The 23,726-nt window shown below is 41.9% G+C and overlaps 1 protein-coding gene across 1 annotated transcript in view; it reads right to left on the bottom strand.

Moving 5' to 3' along the window:
• Positions 1 to 5,656: 5,656 nt before the first annotated feature.
• Positions 5,657 to 23,726, bottom strand: part of ADGRA3 (adhesion G protein-coupled receptor A3) — a 43,686-nt gene continuing 25,616 nt past the window's right edge. Inside the window, exons 9-19 of the mRNA XM_081024402.1 lie at positions 22,709 to 22,910; positions 20,833 to 20,982; positions 16,348 to 16,509; positions 15,921 to 16,124; positions 14,006 to 14,219; positions 13,667 to 13,875; positions 11,759 to 11,874; positions 10,306 to 10,429; positions 9,128 to 9,273; positions 7,346 to 7,441; positions 5,657 to 7,247 (exon numbers count right to left, since the gene is read on the bottom strand). Coding sequence (XP_080880528.1) covers positions 5,999 to 7,247; positions 7,346 to 7,441; positions 9,128 to 9,273; positions 10,306 to 10,429; positions 11,759 to 11,874; positions 13,667 to 13,875; positions 14,006 to 14,219; positions 15,921 to 16,124; positions 16,348 to 16,509; positions 20,833 to 20,982; positions 22,709 to 22,910 — 2,872 coding nt within the window. The 3' untranslated portion in view covers positions 5,657 to 5,998. The remainder of the gene's footprint in view (positions 7,248 to 7,345; positions 7,442 to 9,127; positions 9,274 to 10,305; positions 10,430 to 11,758; positions 11,875 to 13,666; positions 13,876 to 14,005; positions 14,220 to 15,920; positions 16,125 to 16,347; positions 16,510 to 20,832; positions 20,983 to 22,708; positions 22,911 to 23,726) is intronic.

Genomic DNA, 23,726 nt, shown 5'->3' with positions numbered 1-23,726 from the left:
TATCTCTGGGCCGAGAGGCTTACTATCTCTATTTCACCATAGGAGAATCAAGGGAAGAACAGAACAGAGGCAGGGATAAGTGGAGCAAGAATGAATTCCTTTAGTTACATGTGTTTAGGATGAGCCTCCCCCATAACCAGTTCTTGCCATCACTACCTTTCTGCTGCAGCGTCCCATATCATGTGAGCCATCATCAGGGAAGGATGCAGACAGCTGCAGAGGGAAGCCACATGTCAGGATCAAAACCACTGTTTCTTCAATATTTAAAAATGTTTCCTATTTTATGCTTTCATTTGTGGCAGTTTGCTTATTTAAGAGAACTTACAATTTTGGTCAAGCTATATTAGTATGCCAACTATAAGTTAGGTAAAGGTAAAGAGACCCCTGACAATTAGGTCCAGTTGCGGACGACTCTGGGGTTGCGGCGCTCATCTCGTTTTACTGGCCGAGGGAGCCGCGCAGACAGCCTCCGGGTCATGTGGCCAGCATGACTAAGCCGCTTTTGGAGAACCAGAGCAGCACACGGAAACGCTGTTTGCCTTCTCGCCAGAGTGGTACCTATTTACCTACTTGCACTTGATGTGCTTTCGAATTGCTAGGTTGGCAGGAGCAGGGACCAAGCAATGGGAGCTCACCCCGTTGCGAGGTTTCAAACCACCGACCTTCTTATCGGCAAGCCCTAGGCTTTGTGGTTTGGACCACAGCGCCACTAGAAGTTAATTATACACAAATCGTGCCTGGGCTACCACCAACTGTTCTCTGTCGAGAGCCAGTGTGGTGTAGTGGTTAAGAGCAGTGGACTCGTAATCCGGTGAACCGGGTTCGCATCCCCACTCCTCCACATGCAGCTGCTGGGTGACCTTGGGCTAGTCGCACTTCTCTGAAGTCTCTCAGCCCCACTCACCTCACAGAGTGTTTGTTGTGGGGGAGGAAGGGAAAGGAGATTGTTAGCTGCTTTGAGACTCCTTAGGGTAGTGATAAAGTGGGATATCAAATCCAAACTCCTCCTCCTCCTCCACTCTGAATAGTCAGTTAATAACTGACTATTGGTTTGCAACTGTTTTGGATTACAACCGTTTTGGATTATAACGTCAAACCCGGAAGTACGTGTCCCTTTATTTGGATTACACACCCCCCCCCCTTTTTGGGGGGTGGCCCCATTGGCGAAAGTGCACCTTGGGTTACAACCTGTTTTGGTTTACAACCGGACCTCCGGAACAGATTATGGTTGTAAACCAAGGTACCACTATACTTGATGCATTCATTTCCCCCTGGCCTCATAGCTTACCTTGTAAATTCCCACCTGCTGTACCTCTGACATCCTATATGATGCCTGCTGATTTGTGGTCTTTCAAACTTTGGTTGGTGGCCCTGCCCACTTGTCAAAGTTGGCCTGCAAGGGTGAGAGAAGATAAGGATCTGTTGAGATCCGTTTTTCCACTCCTGGCTTACAGTCTCACCCCATCTCCCTGTGTAACTCAGGAAAATGCTTCATGCTTCTGATGAAGTGGACTGTAATCTGTGAACCCTTAGGCCATAAAATATTGGTAGTCATAGGTACCTGCTATAATCAGAGGCAAAGGAGCGCATTTCAACAAGAAATGCAGGTGAGCTAAAATGAAAGCATGCTGTACGACTTCCTAACTAACCGAAACTCCCAGAATGAGACAGGTTTAACAGTGGTTAAGAAAGTGAAATACCTGGGGATTAACATGACAGCAAAAAATGGGAATTTATTCAAAGACAATTACGAAAAATGCTGGGCTGAAGTGAAAAAAGATTTAGAAATTTGGTCAAATTTGAAGCTTTCACTGCTAGGCCGTATTGCTGCGATAAAAATGAATGTATTGCCTAGAATGTTGTTTCTGTTTCAAACACTGCAAATTTTGGACAAAATGGACTGTTTCAAGAAGTGGCAGAGAGATATCTCTAGATTTGTCTGGCAGGGCAAGAAGCCTAGAATAAAATTTAAAATATTAACGGATGCAAAGGAAAGAGGTGGATTTGCCCTGCCAGACCTTAAACTTTATTATGAATCAGCAGCTTTTTGCTGGTTGAAAGAATGGCTGCTTCTTGAAAACACAGACATTTTGGATTTAGAAGGTTTTGTATTTGGATGGCATGCATATTTGTGGTATGATAAGGTCAAAGCACACAAAGCATTTAAAAATCATATTGTCAGGAAAGCATTGTTTAATGTATGGATAAGATATAAGGATCTATTGGAAAACAAAACCCCAAGGTGGCTGTCACCGATGGAAGCGAAAGCTCAGAAAAAGCTCAATATGGAGGTCAAATGGCCGAAATATTGGGAAATTTTGGAACAAGAGGGAGATAGACTGAAATTGCAGAGTTTTGAGAAATTGAAAAACAAAGTGCGAGACTGGCTTCATTATTATCAGATAATGGAGGCATACAATTTGGACAAGAAAACTGGCTTCCAGGTGGAAAAATCAAAATTAGAAACAGAACTGCTAGAACCCAAAACTAAGATTTTGTCAAAGATGTATAACTTGCTGTTGAAATGGAATACACAGGATGAAACGGTGAAATCTGCTATGATTAAATGGGCACAAGATGTTGGACATAACATAATGATGGCTGACTGGGAACAGTTATGGACCACAGGTATGAAGTTTACGGCATGTAATGCCTTAAGAGAGAATATTATGAAAATGATATACAGGTGGTACATGACACCAGTCAAGCTTGCAAAAATCTATCATTTGCCCGATAATAAATGTTGGAAATGTAAAGAAACTGAAGGTACATTCTTTCACCTTTGGTGGACGTGCCCAAGGATTAAGGCTTTCTGGGAGATGATTTATAATGAAATGAAAAGCGTATTTAAATATACCTTTCTGAAGAAACCAGAGGCCTTTCTCCTGGGCATGGTCGGCCAAATGGTGTTAAAGAAGGACAGAACTTTCTTTATGTATGCCACAACAGCAGCAAGAATACTTATTGCAAAGTATTGGAAGATACAAGATCTACCCACTCTGGAAGAATGGCAGATGAAGGTGATGGACTACATGGAATTGGCGGAAATGACTGGCAGAATCCGAGACCAGGGAGAAGAGTCGGTGGAAGAAGATTGGAAGAAATTTAAAGACTATTTACAGAAATATTGTAAAATTAATGAATGTTAGAATGATGTCAGAATGAAGTTAAGTGGTTTAAGCAGCAATGTTATAAAGGTGTATGTAAAAATGGATTATTAACAGGTGAGAATCCAAAGTTATAATATATTAAGTTAAAGGATTAAGATAAAAACAAAGAGGGAAAGAAATTGCTGAATTAACTAACTGAATTGGAATACAAAAAAGGGAGGTGCGAGGAGGTCAGGGAAGCAAGGAAATGAATGTAAGGTGGAAAGATTGATGTTTTTTTTAAAAGTGTTTTTTATATTTCTTTTTTTTCTGTATTTTGTATTTTTCTTTTATTCTTATTTCTGTCCTTTTTTCTTTTTTTTAATTTATGTAATTTTATTTTTTTTGAAACTTTAATATATATCATTAAAAAAAAAAAAAACTCCCAATGTGATAGGATCATGAAAGCAAGAGGCTCCCCTGAACAGACACTAAAAGGCACTCTGAATTCAGCTGAGATCACATAAAAGGACAGAGGGAAGGGATATGAATTGAGGGAATTCATTACTAACTCGTCCTTGCAAAGGTGGGAGGCAGGTCACTTACAAAATTGATTTAACTGACTAAAAAAAAAAAAAAAAAAAAAAGACCCAGTTAACAGAATTTTTACTGCAGAAAGGAGCTGTATGAAAAGTCTTCCATTTTCAAACCAAAAGACATACACACTTTAGCCAGGTAAAAGAGTGTCATTAAAAATGAAGTTTTGATGAATCATTGGGTGGTAGACAAAGAGATAATGCATTATCTTCAATTAAGTGAAGAAGTGACTCCAATAGAAATGGATTACATCCATTAGGAGAGCATCAGTGTGGCCTGGAATGTAAGCTTTTATGTCTAGGTTCATCAAAGAAACCTCAGCCACTGAGCATTCTCGTGTTTAACCTGTTTTTGCTTTGTAAAATGGAAATATCACCGTGCACTACAAAATGACTGACAGAATGAAGACGTTGTATGCCAAAGCCTCCTGCTTACTAAAATTGTTTTACTGCTTTCAAAATTGTCAACAGATGTCCCTCTGGAACTGAACTTTAAAGAAAATGAAGCAAAACTGGAATCTAACTGGCTTTGGAGCTGAAGAATGAGGGAACATGATATATTGCCATTATTATTGTTTTGCTGTGTTTCGTTTTGTGATTCTACCTGTTTTCAATGCTAGATTTTTCTTATATAGCTACTCTAGACTCTCATGACAGGAAGGGGTAAACTTAAGAATTAAAATAATAAAGGGTCCAACATTTGGGGCTTATGCTTCTTGCACAGAAGTCCCCTTGCACTTTAGTAAATAACTTTTTTAATCGAGGGGTGGGTTTTCGAACTGTCATGGAAAGGAAAAATGTCAAAACCCCTCTAGGCATGTCCAAGTTATTTGGTATGCATAAAACAGCTCTCTGGATCCCAACTTCAGGTACCGTATTTTTCGCCCTATAGGACGCACTTTTTCCCCTCCAAAAATGAAGGGGAAATGTGTGTGCGTCCTATGGGGCGAATGCAGGCTTTCGCTGAAGCCTGGAGAGCGAGAGGGGTCGGTGCGCACCGACCCCTCTCGCTCTCCAGGCTTCGGGAAGCTATCCGCAAGTCTTGCAAGCCTGGCGGGATGTCCCGCGGGCTCGCAAGGCTTGCAGGCAGCAGCCTGCAGCCCAAAAGCTCGGGGGACAGCAGGGAGGCGCAGCGCCTTCTCCCCCCCGCCAGCCCCACAAACTCGGGGGACAGCGGGGCAAGCTGTCCCTGAAGGCAGAAGAGGGAGACGGAGCGCTCCGTCTCCCTCTTCTAGCTTGGGGATGGCTGCGCAAACCTGGGGGGGAAATAAAAATTTTTCCCTTGATTTCCCCCCCAAAAAACTAGGTGCGTCCTATGGGCCGGTGCGTCCTATAGGGCGAAAAATACAGTAGATCATGCTAACATCTCAAGTTTCAGACTTCAAGTTTCAAAACACCACTCACCAATAACTCTGAAGTTATTGCTAAAGGGAAATCTGAATGTTAAACTTTTGCCAGCTAGTTTTTATTGATATGTTACTGATGTTTTTACTGACATGTCACTCGTGGTTTTTTTACTGTAGTTGCACTATTTTTATGTTGTGTAAGGTTGTACACAGCCTTGCTGTATTTCCTATGGAAGTGTGGTGTGAAAATAATTAAATAATACCCTGCGCACCCCTGTAACACAAGAAGCCTGAATGAAAACTCACTTTGTCAAGTAGAAGTGCTGAATGACATGAGTTCTGGCTGTCTTCTGCAGTTGAGGGAGAGGCAGTACAAACTTAACAGAACACACACAATTTTCTATAAAGAACCCTAATAGATCAGGATGTGTTATGTGCAGGGCCCTTAAACTTTTGAATTGGAAACATTTTAATAGATTTTTTTTTTCTTGTGCAAGGAGGTCCTGGATAGAAGCACCAGCCTAGAACTTACCATTTTGGCAGTGTGTCTTTTCTCAGCAACTGTAATGTCAGATTTTAGGCACAACACCCCACCACCTGACCGTCTGAACCAATACTGTGCATATGGATTTTAGAGAAAGTTATTTATTTTACACATTTAAATATAAAAGTGAAATGTGATGGACATACCTAAGAGAGAGAATGTTAACATGTAAAAAAAAATACTGTCCAATTCTGCATCTCAAAACAGAATCTTATAATGAAAGATTCACAGAGGAGTAACAGATCTCCTGCAAAAATGTTGCAGGTATACTTTTAAAAAGTATAAAATATTTTAAAATGGCAGCTCTCTCCTACCCAATACTCTCCCCGCTCAACGTACCCATGTCTGTAAACTGTGGAAAATTATTCATAGCACGGAAGAAAAGTTCCATTTAAATCCTTTCAAGGATAATGTCCAGTGGCACTACACAGTAGTTTCATGTTTCCATAACCCAGTCCTGATATTGCCAGTGCTGTCAGCAGTCAGTAATGTCGCATCCTGGGCACTGCTTTTTAGTGGCCCGTTCTGGACAGCCAAATTTAAGCCATAGGACTTCTGCTGCCCTTCCAGCTCGGCCACTATGGGCTTCCTAAGTACATCCTTTTTGAAGTTTGTTGGCACTGTCTTTTCGGTATTCCTGTGTCCTTTCTGAAGAGTGCTGCAAGCATCACCACTGCTGTCTTGCTGAGACTGGTTATACTGCCGCTCCCTGTAGGCCAAATAAGCTCTTCGGCTCCTTGAATGCCCTTCGCTGATACTTTGACGGGGTTTGGGCATGCCATTTTGGATGCTTCCTTCCACGCTGGTGGGGACATCGTAAGCATACTCCCGCAAGACGGTTAGCCTGCTGGCACGATGCCCTTTACTCCTGTTTTTGTGATGGCGACCTGGGTGCCCATTTGTCCGTAAAGGCACCTCTAAAGGGGCCACGTGCATTTTGATCTCATTGTCTACTGAGTGCTCAGTAAGGCTGTTATCGAGCGGAGGGCCTGTGTTCAGCGCCAAGGGGCCTGCAGGACACTGAGCTGCTGCAGCCTGTATATTGGTCAGCTTACAGCCCGGAGAAGAATTTTTTAAGCTTGGCGCACTTTTATTAGTGCATGACGACTCTGCACTGCTATTGGTGCACTTGGCAGGTTCCCCGTTTGCCCCGCTCGCGCTGGAAGAGGGCTGAATGTTCACTTGTACCGAGTATGTGCTCCTTCCAGGGCAGCAGGTTGTGATCCAAGCATGTCGGACATCTTCCCGGTTGATGCAATGATGTGTTATTAGGAAACCACTAAGAGTTAAACACACAACTCCAAAAAAGCAGCTAAATACCAAATCCAAGGGGTAATATAAAGAAACAGCAAAGGCCCCGACAATCCACAGGGCCACGTACAGAAATAAAGTGAGGCTCACGCCCAGAAGCTGAGCATGGAAGCTGTGCTCATTCTCCAAAGCTGAAGTGGAAACCAGCGACACAGACATTGAATCCTGATGGTTGAGGTCGCTGTGTTCATTGGTAGCTAAACGCTGCTGCTCCTCAGCTGGCTCTTTAAGTTCAAATTTACGCTCAGGGTGCCTCTTCAGTTGTATAAATATGCTGAGAAAATACATGCAGTTCACGAAAATAATGAAACTGGAAGGTCCATAAAATGCTCCCAAGCTTGGTTCCCATGCCATCCAACAACTGCAATAAGACAAAAAAAACAAAATGTGAGAAAGGCATCTGCTTTCATGTTACTCTTAATAATAATTTCAGTTAAATATATCCACCCAAATACTTACTATGCTGCATGAGGCCTGCTTCCATAATTCCTTATATTTGCAGCAGCTGTTATCCCACAGACTATCACAGGGATGCCACCACCAATTAGGTAGAACCTAAAAAACAAAGCAGATGCCAGTTAGCAGTTACAACAATTTAAGGCACACTCCAATTCCGTAGTACGACTGGAAAGCTAGCCCCAGTTCTTAGGCTGGGATAGCACATGGAAAGCAGTATCCCCCCCCCCCCAAAAAAAAAGTTTAAATGTTGGTTATTCAGTAGAAAGCTGAAAGGCAGGGACTTTGAGGTAGCTGTTTCTGAAATACTACCAGAGCCACTTGCGGGACCAGCTAGACAGATGCATCAGTGTAGTCTTAAGGCATGGATGAGAGAGGATGGGGTTGGGAGAAGGAAGGGGTTTGGCTTTCTCAGACCAGGGTTGGGGAACCTCAGACTTGCTGGTTGAAGGCAGGCCTCCCTTTCTCCACCCCCACTATTCTCTGACTGATTTTCACCTTCCCTGGGTTTTTTTCTGGCTGGCTGGCATGTATCGAACTCTGATAATGCGTCTTGCTTGCCTAGATTCAGGATAGAGAGGGATGTGCAAGTGTGTGTAAAGGTAACCTGTTCATTTACTGCTCTGGCCCTGCACACCAGAGGCTTGAAGCCCCCAGAGGGTTTTCCATTAGGGAATTTTGCCTTCTGGTGCGAGAATGTTCTCCTCCCAGTGTCAGGTACTGGCCCACTCTGAGTAGCAGTGGTTCTCAGGATGTCAAGTGAGAGTCTTTCCCATCACTTGCTTCCTGATCCTGCCCAGAAAGCATGTGGTCTGCTACTGAGCTAAGGTGTCTGCCCCAGCTCCTTCAAAAGAAGGGCTATACAAGGAATATTCCAAATGGATTTTACTTCTTGTGCTCTCTTAGGCATGCAAGAGAAAAAATATTTTGTATGACAAATTAACACAACGAGGCTATAAAGTTCCAGTTTTGAAAAAAACTGATCAGTTTCTGCCACCTTGTGGACAAAGCCAGATTAAACTAGTTTAATGGACAATGGCTGAAACATCTGTATGAAATATTAAACACACATTTTGAACCCTTGACAGAAGGGATTTTGAATGAGAAAAGAAAGCAAGGCCCTTTGTGGCACCTTCAAAGCCCCTTCAGCTGCAAACAGACTGCAAAGTCTTCTACTGAAGCCAATAGGGTTTGAAGCCAATTGGGTGATCTCCCCAATGAAAGCTGGAAAACGTGAATATGCTCCCCCCCCCCAAAAAAACCCCCACCTAATTTCTGGTGAAGTGCACACCAAGAGTTTATCCAGTTTGCAACCTGTTTTAGCATATAATGGAAGTTGGCTTGAATACAGTTTTATCCGTTCTGCTTAATTTCATGGCTTTATTTTAACTGCTCCTTTTACTGTCTTATTTCTGTAGCGTTTTGCTTATTTACTGTTATTTATATAGTTACTGTACGCTATCCTGGAACTGATATCTTCTAAAATAAATAAAAATAATCTTCATTAGCTTGTAAATCATAAACAATGAAGGGAGTAAGCCAACCTAAAATATTTATATATGCTTTCTGATCTCATCTTGACCACCACCAGAACAACAAGCCACTCTCCCCTCGTTATACCCTAAGCTTGGCACCCATGGAGATGCTCTAAGCATGCTGGTCATTTTTATGTTCCTCAGTCTTTCACTAATATTCACCTAGAACTTGCTGAGTTCCATTCAAAGTAGGGAAATCCCAAGAACAACACACTAATTTAAGCAGAAGCTGTACAATAATATTTCTTACCTAAGCATTGGCCTAGGAGGTGGGGGTGGTTCGTCAGGATCTTGACACCTCTTTGCCTTCCTAGTGACTTGCTTATAGATGTTTCTAGAAGTGACTCCTGTCCACAGTAACGTGGCAAGTGTAGAATAGTGCAGAATTATCCCAACCTGAAAAATATACAATAAGACAATTAAGGCATTTGCTTAAGAGAGATACGGTCTATTTGTATGTTTAACACACACAGGCACTCAAACACTTCTTCCACAACCTACTTACCAACTTAAGCCAATACCTACTTGCTTAATTATGGCAAGTTAATTTTTAACTCTTGGTTGGACAACTTGTTTTGTAATGATCGTTTATTGCCCTTATAACCGCTAGTAAGAAAGAGAACGACAACTATACACCCCACTCATTAAGAAAACAGGCTGTTCAAAACATAACATATAATTCCCAGGCAACATACAAATTGGCTGAAAGGCTGCAATTTCTGAGAGGCCACCTACTCATTTAACTTTAATGAACCATTTGATGGGTTTGCTTCAAACTATGCCTTGCTTTGCCGAAGTTGGTACGTGCATTACTTTATACTGGTATACATGGGAAAGTGCATTTACAATGTTGTGTTTGTATATCGGCACTAAAGTACAAATCGCTTCATGAAGAGTTACTGAAGCCACTTACCTGGAATGCTAATGGGCATGGTTCCTGACTGGATTAAATTCTAGATCAGTGCTTTTTGTGTGGATTATATTATCACTGGGGTGGTGTCCTGAGGGGCCCTCAATAATCTCAGAAACAGCAAATGAAAAACCTTGAAAGCAGCTTTCCCTGCAATGTATATATTATTGTGTGTGCTTGACTGGATGTGCATTCTTTAACACGTTCCCAAATCCTCTGATCAGGAATTATTTGGAGATAAATTTATATGGGAAAAGTTCTCTGAGGGGAGAAAATTTGAAAACCACTGATCCAGATAATGCATTCCTCAATAAATTATACTTTGAAACAAAATTCCAGAATTGTACATTTGTTTCCGCTTTAGCAGTTCTCTATAAGATGGCAATAGGAAACTGTCAAATTTTAATATTTCTCCATGGGAAAACGCCCAGCAGCTCTTGACAAAATCATTGCCCCCACCCCTGAGCTCTTTATTACTATTTCTTTTCTTAGTTTTCTCAACACACAGTTTAACTTACTGCTTGGCAGATGCTAGCATTCTTGCTCTGGGTAATGCCTCCAACAAACATCACACATGTCAGGAAAATATGAAAGCTGAGGTTAACTAACATGTGCCAACTTTTAAGGCTGATCCTGATGACACTGTTAAACAACAGAAGCAAAGCAATTCTTCATACAAATGCTAAAATGTTCAATTATACAAGCATATATTTTTAACCAGAATCATGCTAGTTGCATCAACCTGAATTTATGTGGACCTTTATGATGAAAACTGAATTCCGCAATGCCAAATCACAGAATGCCCTCCCTAGGAAATGCATCTGGAGGAAGGAAATGTATCTGGATATAGCATTAACAACAAAATCAGTATTTAAATACTTTGCACCTTCATGGAATGCTTTCCACAGCCGTCATGGCTATTCAGCCTTATCAACCAATGTGAACGGAGTGCTCCCTAAATGCAGCTAACAGCTGCACTTTCAGGAAAGCTTGCTTGTCATTACTACTCTCCTACTGAGATCTCTCTGAATTTTCCAAGAAACCCCAAGGCTTATTTAAGTACACTGGGCTAAATTATTAGAACTGTAGCATAAATCAGGAAATTTACCATTCCGATGTTAATCTATGTTCTATAATTTGCCTGCTATTTGGTAAGCTATTAGGTTTTACAGTGGTACCTCGGGTCCGTTCTTAACCTGAAACTGTTCTTAACCTGAAGCACCACCCTAGCTAATGGGGCCTCCTGCTGCCGCCGGAGCACGATTTCTGTTCTCATCCTGAAGCAAAGTTCTTAACCAGAAGCACTATTTCTGGGTTAGCGGAGTCTGTAACCTGAAGCGTATGCAACCTGAAGCGTATGTAACCCAAGGTACCACTGTACTCAAGCTGGTATGCTTCTGAACTGCTAGGTTGGCAAGAGCTTGGACAAAGCAATGGGAGCTCATTCTGTTATGCAGATTCTGTTGAGCCATATGAAAAAGCTGTCCCACTAATTTATACATCATCTAACAGCGGGCCAGAATGCAGTAGTTTCCTGTAAGGAAGTTGTTTAAGTAACAGATTACTCATTTTGTTTTGGTTGGGGAGGATTTGAACCCCTTAAAGAAAACAACTCCTTTAAGTGTAGATTGTAGCAGGCAATACATATAAACGCAGAAAGAGTGGTTCTCCCAGAGATTACCAAAGCTATGTTTGAAACAGCACTGCAAGTTGAAATATATAACACAGATTGAGACTGAATCTGGACTAGATTCTACTCTTATTGGTATGAACTTATGAAAAGGTGGTTGATAGGCATGCCATTCCAATATCCAGCTACCTGATACTTTGAAGCTAACTAACCGACATCACCTACTAATTTAACATGAGTCTATATTTCTGGTGCTGGACTGCTGTGTACACATAGTAACCCGAGACTAATTACTTGCGTTTTGTCTAGATAGGACAGTATGAATTCAAAAATCTTGATACCTGTGATGGTATAGGTAGCTAACTTTGATCATCAGGAGGCACATCAAGAGAATCACAGCTGAGGCATAGATAACTGGATGTAAGAGGTCAACTGCCTGGGCATACCCTGTCAAATCCTGAAAGACAAGACGATGCAAATGATTAATTATATTTATAGCTGTATTTGGTGTAAGGATTGTTATAATCACAACTGCCCCATGAAACCGTTAAAAGAACAGCAGAACATCTGAGCACAGTCAGAACAGTCTTCCCACTTGAGCTCCTTTGGGAGTTCTCAGTTCTAGTCCTTGATCAGGAGTCCTTAAAGAGAAGACTGGTTCATAGTGCAGATAAAGGGAGAAATTACTGAGGCTGCATGAGTCGCTCAGCACAATATAACGGCCAAATTTATGAAGTAATGCTAACAACTGAGGGGTAGCTGACACTCTCCTAAAATTAACCAGGTTAACACTCTTGTCAAATTTTATTCATATGAATGGATCTTTGTCAGAGAAGGTAACGTAATATTTATTTTTGTTCCTCCAGGTGGCACAGTTATATTTTACTTGAAACTGATTCCCTCTTTAAATATAAACCGAACAGTAGGAAATGTTTCCTTCTTTCTTTTTCTTCTTTTTTTGCAAGCAGGCTGTTCCTTTACATAGAAGGATTAGATGTAATTGCAAGAATCAAAGAGTAAGAATGTTCAGTTGTGGGATTATATTGATTTAACTTTTTTAAAAAACTCCTGTCAATACCACCAGTTCAAAAATAGATTTCTTTTATCTTTACTTATGTAAGGGCTTCAAAGAGAAAACTATTATACACAAACTATAAGACCCACTGATAATGAGTATCCAAAGACAAAATAGAAAATATACTCCATAATCAAAATCTTAATAAAGAACCTGGATACTTATAAACTACTTGAAACTTATTGTTTCTTTTTCCTTATTTTTTTTTAATTTTTATTTAGTGTTTCAGTTTAAAATTTTACAATCAATTATCCAACAGCCAACATAAAAACAAGATTCCAAAGAATCTCCTGGCCTCCCCTCCTCCTCTTTGTGGGTCCTATTGCTAATCATTTCCTCCTGCATCTTTTATAATAATCCAAATCTTTTACATCTTCATTATATCCAAAATTCAACATTAAACTATAAGTGTTATTCTAATCCTACTAATGATTACAATGGTTTTTAAGATAACTTATGTATTTTCCCCATTCCTTATTAAAATTTTGGTCTTCCCGATTTCTGATTCTTCCAGTCATTTTTTGTTATCTGTTGTTACAACAGTGGTGTCAGTGTCCAAACTGCTTTACAATTCTATTCTTAATTATCATGAAGCTTGTTAAGGTACATTAAGACTGAGGGCAGCCTTGCAAATAGTTTGTGAGCTAGTGGTTGTCAAATACAGTGGCACCTCTGTTTACAAACTTAATTCGTTCCAGAGGTCCATTCTTAAGCTGAAACCATTCTTATCCGTTCTTTCACTAATGGGGCCTCCCGCTGCACACGCACCTCTGACGAGCGATTTCCGTTTGCATCCTGGGCGAAGTTCACAACCAGGAGCAGCTACTTCTGGGTTAGTGGAGTTCGTAACCTGAAGCGTTGGTAACCAGAGGTACCACTGTATTTTGGGGACTCACTTGTCCACACATACCTGTGTTAGTGAATTGTAGCACAGATTGCCCCAAATAAGAAAAAGATAACCCCTCTTCCAATTTGCAAAGGCTGGGCTGTGTTTTGCCCATGATCACCTCAATATTTCTGCCATGTATATGAAACTAACGTTTTCTAAGTTGCCTTAGGAAGGCACGGTCTCCAAAGGAGGCACAGAATTTCTTTAAATAAATGAAAACTTTTCACCTTTGATAGAAAAACATATTAACCACATAAATTTGGATAAAATGAACAGCTCACATACCATCAGTACTGCATAGTTACTGAGTGAGTAGCACTGTATAGTAGTGACGTTTTCATCTGAAGAAAGAATGTGACATCCATCAGATTTCCATCCTCCTTGCCCATTCAGCAAATCAAAGTCCCACTGCACTGCAACAGCATCTGCTCCATGCGCAATGCGCCGCAATGTCACATTGATAGGAGTGTGTTGATGGGGCAGACTCAAGCCATCTTGTTTGGTTATAAAGAAAGAAAATGGGATTTTATCTTATTACACGCAAACTGAAGCACTGACATTTTACGATTAAAGACAAAGACAGAGGCGAAAGTTCTCGGAACAGATAATTTGCTTGAAACACACCTAATTTGGTGAGGATAACCGGCGTGACCACTGTAAGGCGTTTTCTATCCACAGCTAAAGTTGTTGAATTCCCTGTTGTTGGGAAAAGTTTCCCATTGCGAAATGCAATAAGTTGAAGCTTGTAGACAGTGTCATCTGCTGGCCTGATCTCTCTTTTGTGCTTGTGTGAAAAAAGGGCAGGTGGAAGTTGTATTGAGGCCTCCACAATTGTGTTCTGCAAAACAGACATGTGGTGTGTTAATACTGAAACAAAAGACAATGCTTCCTATCTCTGCTTTGATATGTTGTTCCCTCCATCCCTCAGCACTGAGTTTCCTTTCCTTAATGCGTGCTCAGGGGTGTGCCTGTCAAAACATCATTTCTTTTGTGAGGAATTGCTTCCATGAGGTTAGCTTGCCGTGACCTGACTAAGCAATGTCTGAAGCCTCCTGAGCACATGGAAGGGTTAACCAAATTCAAATAAATTATCCACATATTCTATTAGGAGAAGCAATTGTAGATGTGAAAAGTAAATTGAGAATAGTAGTTGCCAGTTATAGCTCCCCTCACTTCCAGCTCATGGAAGAGAACATACCGTATTTTTCGCCCTATAGGACGCACTTTTTCCCCCTCCAAAAATGAAGGGGAAATGTGTGTGCGTCCTATGGGGCGAATGCAGGCTTTCGCTGAAGCCTGGAGAGCGAGAGGGGTCGGTGCGCACGGACCCCTCTCGCTCTCCAGGCTTCAGGAAGCTATCCGCAAGCCTTGGGAGCTCCGCGCGAGTTCCCGTCGGGCTTCCAAGGCTTGCGGATAGCAGCCTGCATCCCGAAGCCTGGGGCGCGCTGCAGATATCGGGAAGCTCCACAAACTCGGGGGACAGCGGGGAGGCGGAGCGCCGCCATCCTGCTATTACCCGACCTGGTTTGGAGGCTGGCGGTGGGGAGAAGCATGCTTCTCCCCACCGCCAGCACCACAAGCTCGGGGGACAACGGGGAGGCGGAGCGCCGCCATCCCGCTGTTCCCCGACCTGGTTTGCAGAGTTGCCTGCATCCCGAAGAGAGATGCCTGCATCCTGAAGCCTTCGGGCAGATATCCACAAGCCTGGGGAGACCGGCGCGACTTCCCGCGGGCTCCCTAGGCTTGCGGATAGCAGCCTGTTCTGGGGGCTGGGGTTGGGGAAAGCTCGGGCTTCCCCCGCCCCAGCCCCGCGCCTGGGGGGGGGGGAATAATTTTTTTTCTTTATCCCCCCCCCCAAAAAAAACCTAGGTGCACCCTATGGGCCGGTGCGCCCAATAGGGCGAAAAATATAATTCTAAAGGAATGGTAAAGGATAAAGGAAGAAAATTCCATAGACAGTGTGGAAGAAAATCCTTGTGTTGTCTGTTAAAACTTTTTAAGAATTCCATTTGCCAGTTAAGTTGGACTTTCTCTCTGTATCTCAAAATACACTTTTTACGTAATCTCAAAGCAGGGCTGGGAAAAACTCCTACCCGAAACCATGGAGAGTCACTGCCAGTCACTGAAGAGACAATACTGAGCTAAATGGACCAATAGCTTAGGGACACAGGAAGCTGTTTTATACCTTCATCTATACAAAATAATTTCTTTAGGGTCAGCTTAGCAAGCATCAAACACAAACTCTGTATATTCAACAGAATCAAGTGATCAAGCTATTCCTGAGCTGTACATTTCAGTCTGCAAAAGGGATGGGTGGGACCTCCCTCAAAGAAAATTAGCCTACCAAGGGGAATGGGTTTGGCCTAGCCTTCTCCCCAAAATAGTTAGTGTACTTTTGTGTGTGCGCATGAAGTAGAATATTTTAAACAAAGCTTTCCTGCTGAATATATAAATTGCCTCAAACACACATTCTCTCTCTCTCTCTTCTCTCTCTCTCTCTCTCTCACACACACACACACACACACACGCTTAATCTAACCTTAAGTGCCAGGCTTGACAATGTATTTGAGACATTGCACTTAAAGCCCAGTTGCTTATCAAGGCTTCCATCCAGATCTCTTCGTCCATATTCAGGGAGTCCTGTGCGGTCTGCTGCCGCTACTTTCTGGAACACAGTGCAGGTCATTCCGGTGAAGCTAGTTCCTTTTATTACATAAGCTTCCACGGCAATATTTGGAGAATACTGTAGAAAACAAAGATACAAATAGATAGATGGACACATACACACAGAGAGAGATATGTCTGAAACCTGCTATATATTGGTAATTTAAACCAGTTAAAGTACACAATTTCCTTTCAAAATTCCAAATGTTCTGTTCCTACATAGTTGAATAGCTTCCATTAAAAATAATCTACTATTTAAATAAAGCGGTGCTTATCAACGAATAAAAAGTGTCATTTCCTACCGTTGAGTAAACCTGAGCTCCATTAGCTAGCCGGTATGTAGCAATCTTCTGCAAGCACTGTACAATTCGGGTACAAGCTTTGGCTTCCCTCTGTGCCATCCACAGAATGCGTTCATCAGCTAGCATTATGTTACTTGCAATATCAACCATCACATCACCAAGCTAACAGAGGAAAGAGATCAGAAAGGCTGACATACATGCTGGTGTACCATTTTTCATAGTTTTAAAAAATATTTTATTCTCCCTGTCCTGCAGCACTTTATTACATTTTTATTCCACCATTTCCACGTACTGAAGGAGCTCAGTACACGGTTCTCTCCTCACCCACTATTTATTGACCACAAGCACACTTATTTAGAAACTATTTTCAAGTAATAGACATACCTATTTAAATTTATTTTTTAAAATCATAACTAGCAGAGACTAAACCCTTTTGAGTTTGCAATTTAACTCTGCAATATCCATCATTCTGTTTGAGGCCTATTATAGAGAGATGGGGAGACACACAAACACCCACACACACCCACACACACCCACACACACCTCTATTTCCATGCTACATCGTTTCCTATTTTTCATCAATGTGTTTTAGAGTTTTTTCTTCTTTGATCGTGGACATTTTCATAGTACTCTTGCTTTCCCCAGTCAAACATATACCGTATTTTTCGCACCATAGGGCGCACCTGACCATAGGGCGCACCTAGTTTTTAGAGGAGGAAAACACACAAAAAAATATTCTGAATCAAATGTTGCACTAAACTATTTAAAGCAGCAAAGCGGGCGGCTCCTGTCCATTTGCTGCTTTAAATCGAGCCTCAGAGGAGGGTAGGAAGGGGAACCATGGCTTATCTAAGTCCAGTCAATAATGCTGAGCCTGACTTATGGCCATCGAGATTAGCCTGGCCGTCTCAGTGGAAATCTGGGGAGGCTGGAGTGGACATTCCAGTGGTCAAAGTATGGTTGTGTCTTCCTGCCCGGCATCTATTTCCTGCCCTCTTTCTCCCCTGCACCCCCGCACCCTGCTTCCAGGGAAGGAAGCGGAGCCATGGATCCTCTGCTCGCAACTGCAGTGGATTCCATCCAATTTGAAGCAGGAAAGTGGGAGAGGAGCTGCTTACACGAGTGTAAGCTGCTCCCCTCCCACTTTGCTGCTTCAAAGGGAGCCCAGAAGGAGGGAATCCTCTGCAGCCGCAAGCAGAGAATCCATGGTCCCCTTCCTTCCCTCCTCCGTAGTTGCTTTGAAGCAGGAAAGTGGGAGAGGAGCTGCTTACAGGAGTGTAAGCTGCTCCCCTCCCACTTTGCTGCTTCAAAGGGAGCTGGGGAGGAGGGAATCCGCTGCATGGATCCCCTTCCTTCCCTCGTCCTGGTTGCTTTGAAGCAGGAAAGTGGGAGAGGAGCTGCTTACACGAGTGTAAGCTGCTCCCCTCCCACTTTGCTGCTTCAAAGGGAGCTGGGGAGGAGGGAATCCGCTGCAGCTTCCCCCCCTCCCGGAGAGCCTGCAGAAGCCGCCCGCTCTTTAAAGGGGCTGCGTGGCTTCTCCTGGCTTTTCTGGGAGGTGGGGGGGATTCCCCCACCTCCCGCAAAACCGGCAGAAGCCGCCAGCTCTTTAAAGGGGCTGCGCGGCTTCTCCTGGTTTTTCTGGGAGGTAGGAGAAGGGACTAATGCAGCCAGTCAGTCCCTTCTCCCTCCTGGGGAAAAGCCCGCAAGAGCGCACGAAGCTTGTGTGCGGCTCTTGGGGGCTTTTCCCGCCTGCCTCCCCCTTGCATTCGCTCCATAGGACACACACACATTTTCCCTTGCTTTTTAGGAGGGAAAAAGTGCGTCCTATAGAGCGAAAAATACGGTATATATTTAAGTTCCCATGTGCAGTTAGTTCTTCAATTGCAGTTCACTAGCTCAGATTAAAGAAGAGGCTGCTGCCCACATGTACTACTAATAGTAGTTGATCTCTCTTATAATTTAATCTAAGAAAGCAAATTCTACAGTGCTCCTAGTACAACAATGCATAAAACGTGCCTGTCTGGCCTCATAATAAAGACACGAAAGAAATATGTGTTTTTAGAAGTAGAAGTAGGAATTTAAGACAGCCTGATGTATATGCTTATTTTGTTTTAGTTTTTCTATTAAATAAGCAAAAAGTGAGAAAGGAAAATTTAAAAAGCAATTTCCTTCTTATATTGCTGTTGAAATAAACCTAAAAATGGCCAGAGCCTAGTGAAATTTGAAAACCTAGGCTGGGGTGAGCAGGATACTAAGGCATCAAGTGATGGGGTTTCAATGATCCATATAGCTTTTTGATACCCTCGCCATGGGCTAATGGGTAAATCATCAAAAATAAAATTTAGACTAGTTGGTTTTTTTTCTAAAAATCTGCCTGCCAAGCTTTAATATGTATACAGTCATACCTTGGTTGTGAACATTTTGGCTCCCAAACACAGCAAACCCGGAAGTGAGTGTTCCGGTTTGTGAACGTTCTTTGGAACCTGAACGTCTGATGCGGCTTCCGAAGCTTTTGGAAGTCGAACAGACTTCCGGAACAAATTCCGTTCAACTTCCGAGGTACCACTGTATATATATATTCCTGCCCCTAAAATCAAGTTTTCCCAGTGTCCAGTGCCTTCATTATTTACAGAAATGCTTTCTAGAGAGATTAAGGGAGGAAGAAAATAAACTCAGGACAGTCAGAAGGCATACAACGCAGCAAATTTGCTGAAGCTAGAAAGGCTTGCTCAGGATGGAAAATCAGAATGAGAACCCTACCATGCATTCTGAATATTAAGAACTGCAGGTCATTTGCGGAAGGGGAGTTCATCACCTACACCCCACTCCTCTCTGCAGCTACCTGTACCCTCAAAGCCTCTGTAGAGGGTTGGGGACCCCCTCCTGAATAGTATAGAATGGGGCTTGGGAGATTGCTTGGGGAGGTGTGTATTGGCCAAAATTGGCAAAGGGACTTCGCCCAAGCAGAGGCCTCTAGAGAGGATTTTTGGAGGGCACAGGTGGTGTAGCGATAGGGGATGAAAAAGGCCTCTATTTGACTTCCTTCTGCTCATGGTACTCAAGATTCAAGCCCTTGTGTAAGTCAGCAAGAACTTCCTTGGAGGCTAAAAACTGTAATGAATAAATAAAACATGTGCTTCCTAAGACGCTGAGGGACACACATACGGGGATGTGCTGAGGATTTAGCACCTGCCATTTGCCCTTCACAATATTTGTTACAATAAACACCTGCATAGCCAAAGCAGTTGTGACAAATCCCAATAAGGAAATGGAAGCAGCTCTGAACTATGGATAATGTTGCCATATAGCTTGTAGGTCCCAATTTTACCTAGAAGTGCTGTGTTGCAATAAATGGATGCTGCAAGTTCAATTCATTAATCCTTATTTTTACTTCCATGTAAACTATATAAGGGACGCGGGTGGAGCTGTGGTCTAAACCACAGAGCCTAGGGCTTGCCGATAAGAAGGTCAGCGGTTCAAATCCCCGCAATGGGGTGAGCTCCCATTGCTCGGTCCCAGCTCCTGCCCACCTAACAGTTCAAAACCACGTCAAAGTGCAAGTAGATAAATAGGTACTGCTCCACCGGAAAGGTAGACGGCATTTCCGTGCGCTGCTCTGGTTCGCCAGAAGCAGCTTTGTCATGCTGGCCACATGACCCAGAAGTTGTACGCCGGCTCCCTCGGCCAATAAAGCGAGATGAGCGAGCAACCCCTGAGTCGTCCGCGACTGGACCTAACAGTCAGGGATACCTGTACTTTTACCTTTAAACTATGTAATATACTGAACATTTATACTTAAATAGAAAGCTAGCATACTTGATTTTTATGGCTGAGCAAAGCAAGACTAAACTGGGTTTCACTAAGTAATGTTAAGAATGCATTGTCTATTGCCACATTTACTCTACTATGACAAACACTGCTCATGAATTTCTGTCTGGCATTTTTATAGCTTTTATTGCCTTCAAGCAGTGGCAGAACAGTGTCAGATTGTGTCAATCTGGACCTCATACATCACAGAAGGAAAAACAACATCCTTATAATGCAATAAATCAACCTGTAATCCATGGCCTACACATATTTTAGGTCACATTAAATCAATCACTTAATGAACAACTTGGATTGCTCCACAGCCACAGTCCATGACACTGTAATACTACAGCTCTTGCCAGAATAATTTTAAACATTTGTTCCCAGGTTCTTTTTGATTTGACTGCAGATATTGAGTGCACTGCAGATATTTAGTACATTGTGGTCTCCAACATTCAAATGTGCCTAAACATAAAGATCAATAAAGTTCAACAGTGAAATGGAAAGCCTCTAACCACAAGCACATATTTACCCTTAAAGGCTATTTGAGGAATACTCTAATTTAGCTGGTCTCTATAAATAGTTACAGCTTTTAAGAGGTTTGGATATCAACCGACAGCGCAGTTTAGCTTTAGCAAGGGCATTTTTAAAAAGAGATATTGAGGAAAACATAATTACCTCTTTGTACTTCTCAGCAAATCTTCCAAATTTTTCTATCATTTCAGCCACAAAAATAACATCCATTTTGTCAGAAAAGTTTGTAGCTTCGACAGTGTAAGCTAACAGTTGTCGAGCTGTTGCTACAGCATTGGTAAGGTTCAGCGGCATCTGTATGGAGCACAGTAATTGTATAAATTACATAACCAAGACAAAACAATAGGGCCAATTCACATTAGCATCTGTCATAAAGGTATGTGTTTATTATTATTAAAGATTTTCTTGTTTTACAGAAGTATGTGTAATGTCTCTCGTATTTTTTCCATGTAACATTTTTACAAATCAGTTTCATTTGTTGAGACATTTGGGGGGGGGGGAGGGGGGAGATAGGGGGGGTGATGTATCTATTTTGCTTAATGTATGTAGGGTTTGGTGTCAGCGTTGCCCGTGCAGGTTCTCTGCTGTTCATTTGTGTTTCTTTGGTGGTGAGAGAGGTTGGGGTTGGCCTAGGGTGTGGTTGTTTGTTTGTGATTGACTGTGGTGATCTTTGTTTTCATGTGTGAGTGGGGTGGGTGGGTGTTTTGGATCAGGTTAGCCATATTGATTTGTATGCTGTTGGTGGATTATTGTCATTGTCTTGTTGGGTTGTGTATGTGATAAAGGTATGTGTTTAAAATGTAACCAGTTTACAAATAGAGCAATTCTATTGTTTGTGTGCAGCCATAGTGAGGGAGAATCTGTGGCAAACCAAATAGCCATGTCCAAATAAATGCCAGCTAGTTGCATCCAGGATGGGAGGCAACTTTACTTCTGCAACCCCACCCCCTCCATTTCTGGTAAAAGGTATGCAAAAGTTCCCAGGTTCAACCCGACATCTCCAAGCTGTGGCTCTGTAAAGATGCAGTCAACGAAAGTAGCTGAATGTGACTGAGACGAAACTATAACAAAAGTTTAAACAGCTTCCTATGTTTTTATGACTGCAATGGGAAGAAATTGACAGCACCAGTCAGGACTGGCATTGTTTCACGGTCTGTTTGGAAACACTTTGTGGAAATAAAGTAGGTCAGGAACATGCAACTTCATGGCTTTCCCAATAGGCCCCATTTAGGCCCATGGTGGAATGCTGCCAGCAGGACGTATATGCCCTCAGAATTTTCCAACAGCTTCCTTTGGGCCAATTTAAGGATTGAAGCCTTAGTCTACCTTAGCAAAATTTTGAGTAAGCACAGCAAAGTGAAAAAAGAAGAAAAGAAGAAGCAAATTCTGATTTCCTAAAAACTTGGAAGCAATGATCAGTAATCGACCTTGTCACAGGGCTATCTAGCACCAATTCCCCTGAGAGAAAGATAATCAGATGTTAGCTGCTAATAACCTCCAAATATGAGGATCTTACTGCACATATTGCATATTTATATTGTGAGTCACTTTAGGACTACAGGCAAAATGTGAAATAGAAGACCTAATAAATACGAAACTGATCCTGCAGAGTAAGCTGCAACAAGCAAACATGCTTACTTTTAAAAAACAACTTCTAATAGTTCACTGCACAAAGATGCAAGCTCATATGTTAAAACTGAGCTTCTCTCTAAGCAGCTACATCATTCAGTTGTGTGCTAGTAAAATCATTAACATTCAAAAAGAAAATATAATGAGAACACGTGTTTTCCACCTGCTTATGATCTAATACTGGGCCTCAGGTATCCTAGGCATACTTATAAACAAGCAATCTTTTTTTAAAAAAAAAAAAGCTACATGAAAACGTAGACTTTTCAAGCTGTGTTCTTCACTGAAGAGGAAACCCTCTTCTGGATGGAAGAATAAAGACAGCATGGAAAAATCTTACAAGAATTTATGTGCAAAACATTTTACGTTAAGATTGGGAGAAAGAATGAATAACCTGATTAAACATATACAGGATTTGAGTGGCATCATTTGTATATTGGCAACGAGAGTAATCCTCTTCAGCCCAAAATCCTCCCCTATCACATCTGCGCCAAGCTCTCTTCTCAGCCTGAGAGTTTCCTGTATATATTCCACTGCCACCTGAGTAACGAGTGCACACCAGGTATGAAGTAATACCTGCCAACGTACGAGGCCACCTAAAGAGTTGAAGGCAAAAGATTAAGACAAATTTTCAGGGCCACTCTGGAAAAAAAGTAAACAGCAGAAATAAGGACTGGATCACAAAATGACACACACTTCAAATCTACATATATGCAAACCACATAAAATTTCAACTTGGCTAGCCTTCATCATTGCCATGCTCTTCATATGTTAACATTACAAGCCTTTTAATCTCCATATCCTACTGTTTTAGACTTTTCCACAATTTGGCAAGGGGGGGGGGGGGTTACACCAAATCACCAGAGAAGTTATATACAATTTTCCACCCAAAGTGAAAATGAACTCTTCATTTTAATTTAAAATTATCCAAAGTTTATAGTGTATTGGCATTGCAACTAAAATAGAAGAGCAACAGGCTACATTTATAAATGAAGTTTGTACTGTGTCCTGTAATTAAGCAGAAGTTTGTGTTTAAGACAACAATTCTTGGGGAGCAACAGAATTATTCTATCCTATTGTTCTCTAATTTTGGCTATAATTTAAAAGTGAAATGAGGCAGCCCTGCAATTCAACTCAGAATAATAATTGCACTTGTCAATTAAAGTATCAAACACTTTGACTTTTGACAAAACTAGAACAAGTAATATTATTCAAGGGATTATGTTAAAGAGCTTAAAAACTCTGTGGAAAATATTTTTAATCTCTCAATGCCATAATACAGAAACTTAATTAAATTACTTGGAGATGCAATGAGTACTCCATCTTACCCCTGTTGTCTTTTTTGTTTAATAAAAGAGTATTGAGTAAAGTGGGACAATAAAGGTAACCAGAGATAAAGATGAAGGATATTA

This window comes from Podarcis pityusensis (genome assembly GCF_964106645.2).
Source record: "Podarcis pityusensis genome assembly, contig: HAP1_SCAFFOLD_114, whole genome shotgun sequence".
NCBI classification, from domain to species: Eukaryota; Metazoa; Chordata; class Lepidosauria; order Squamata; family Lacertidae; genus Podarcis; species Podarcis pityusensis.
The sequence above is the reverse complement of the archived record's forward strand: the minus strand, read 5'-3'. Positions and strand labels throughout refer to the sequence as shown.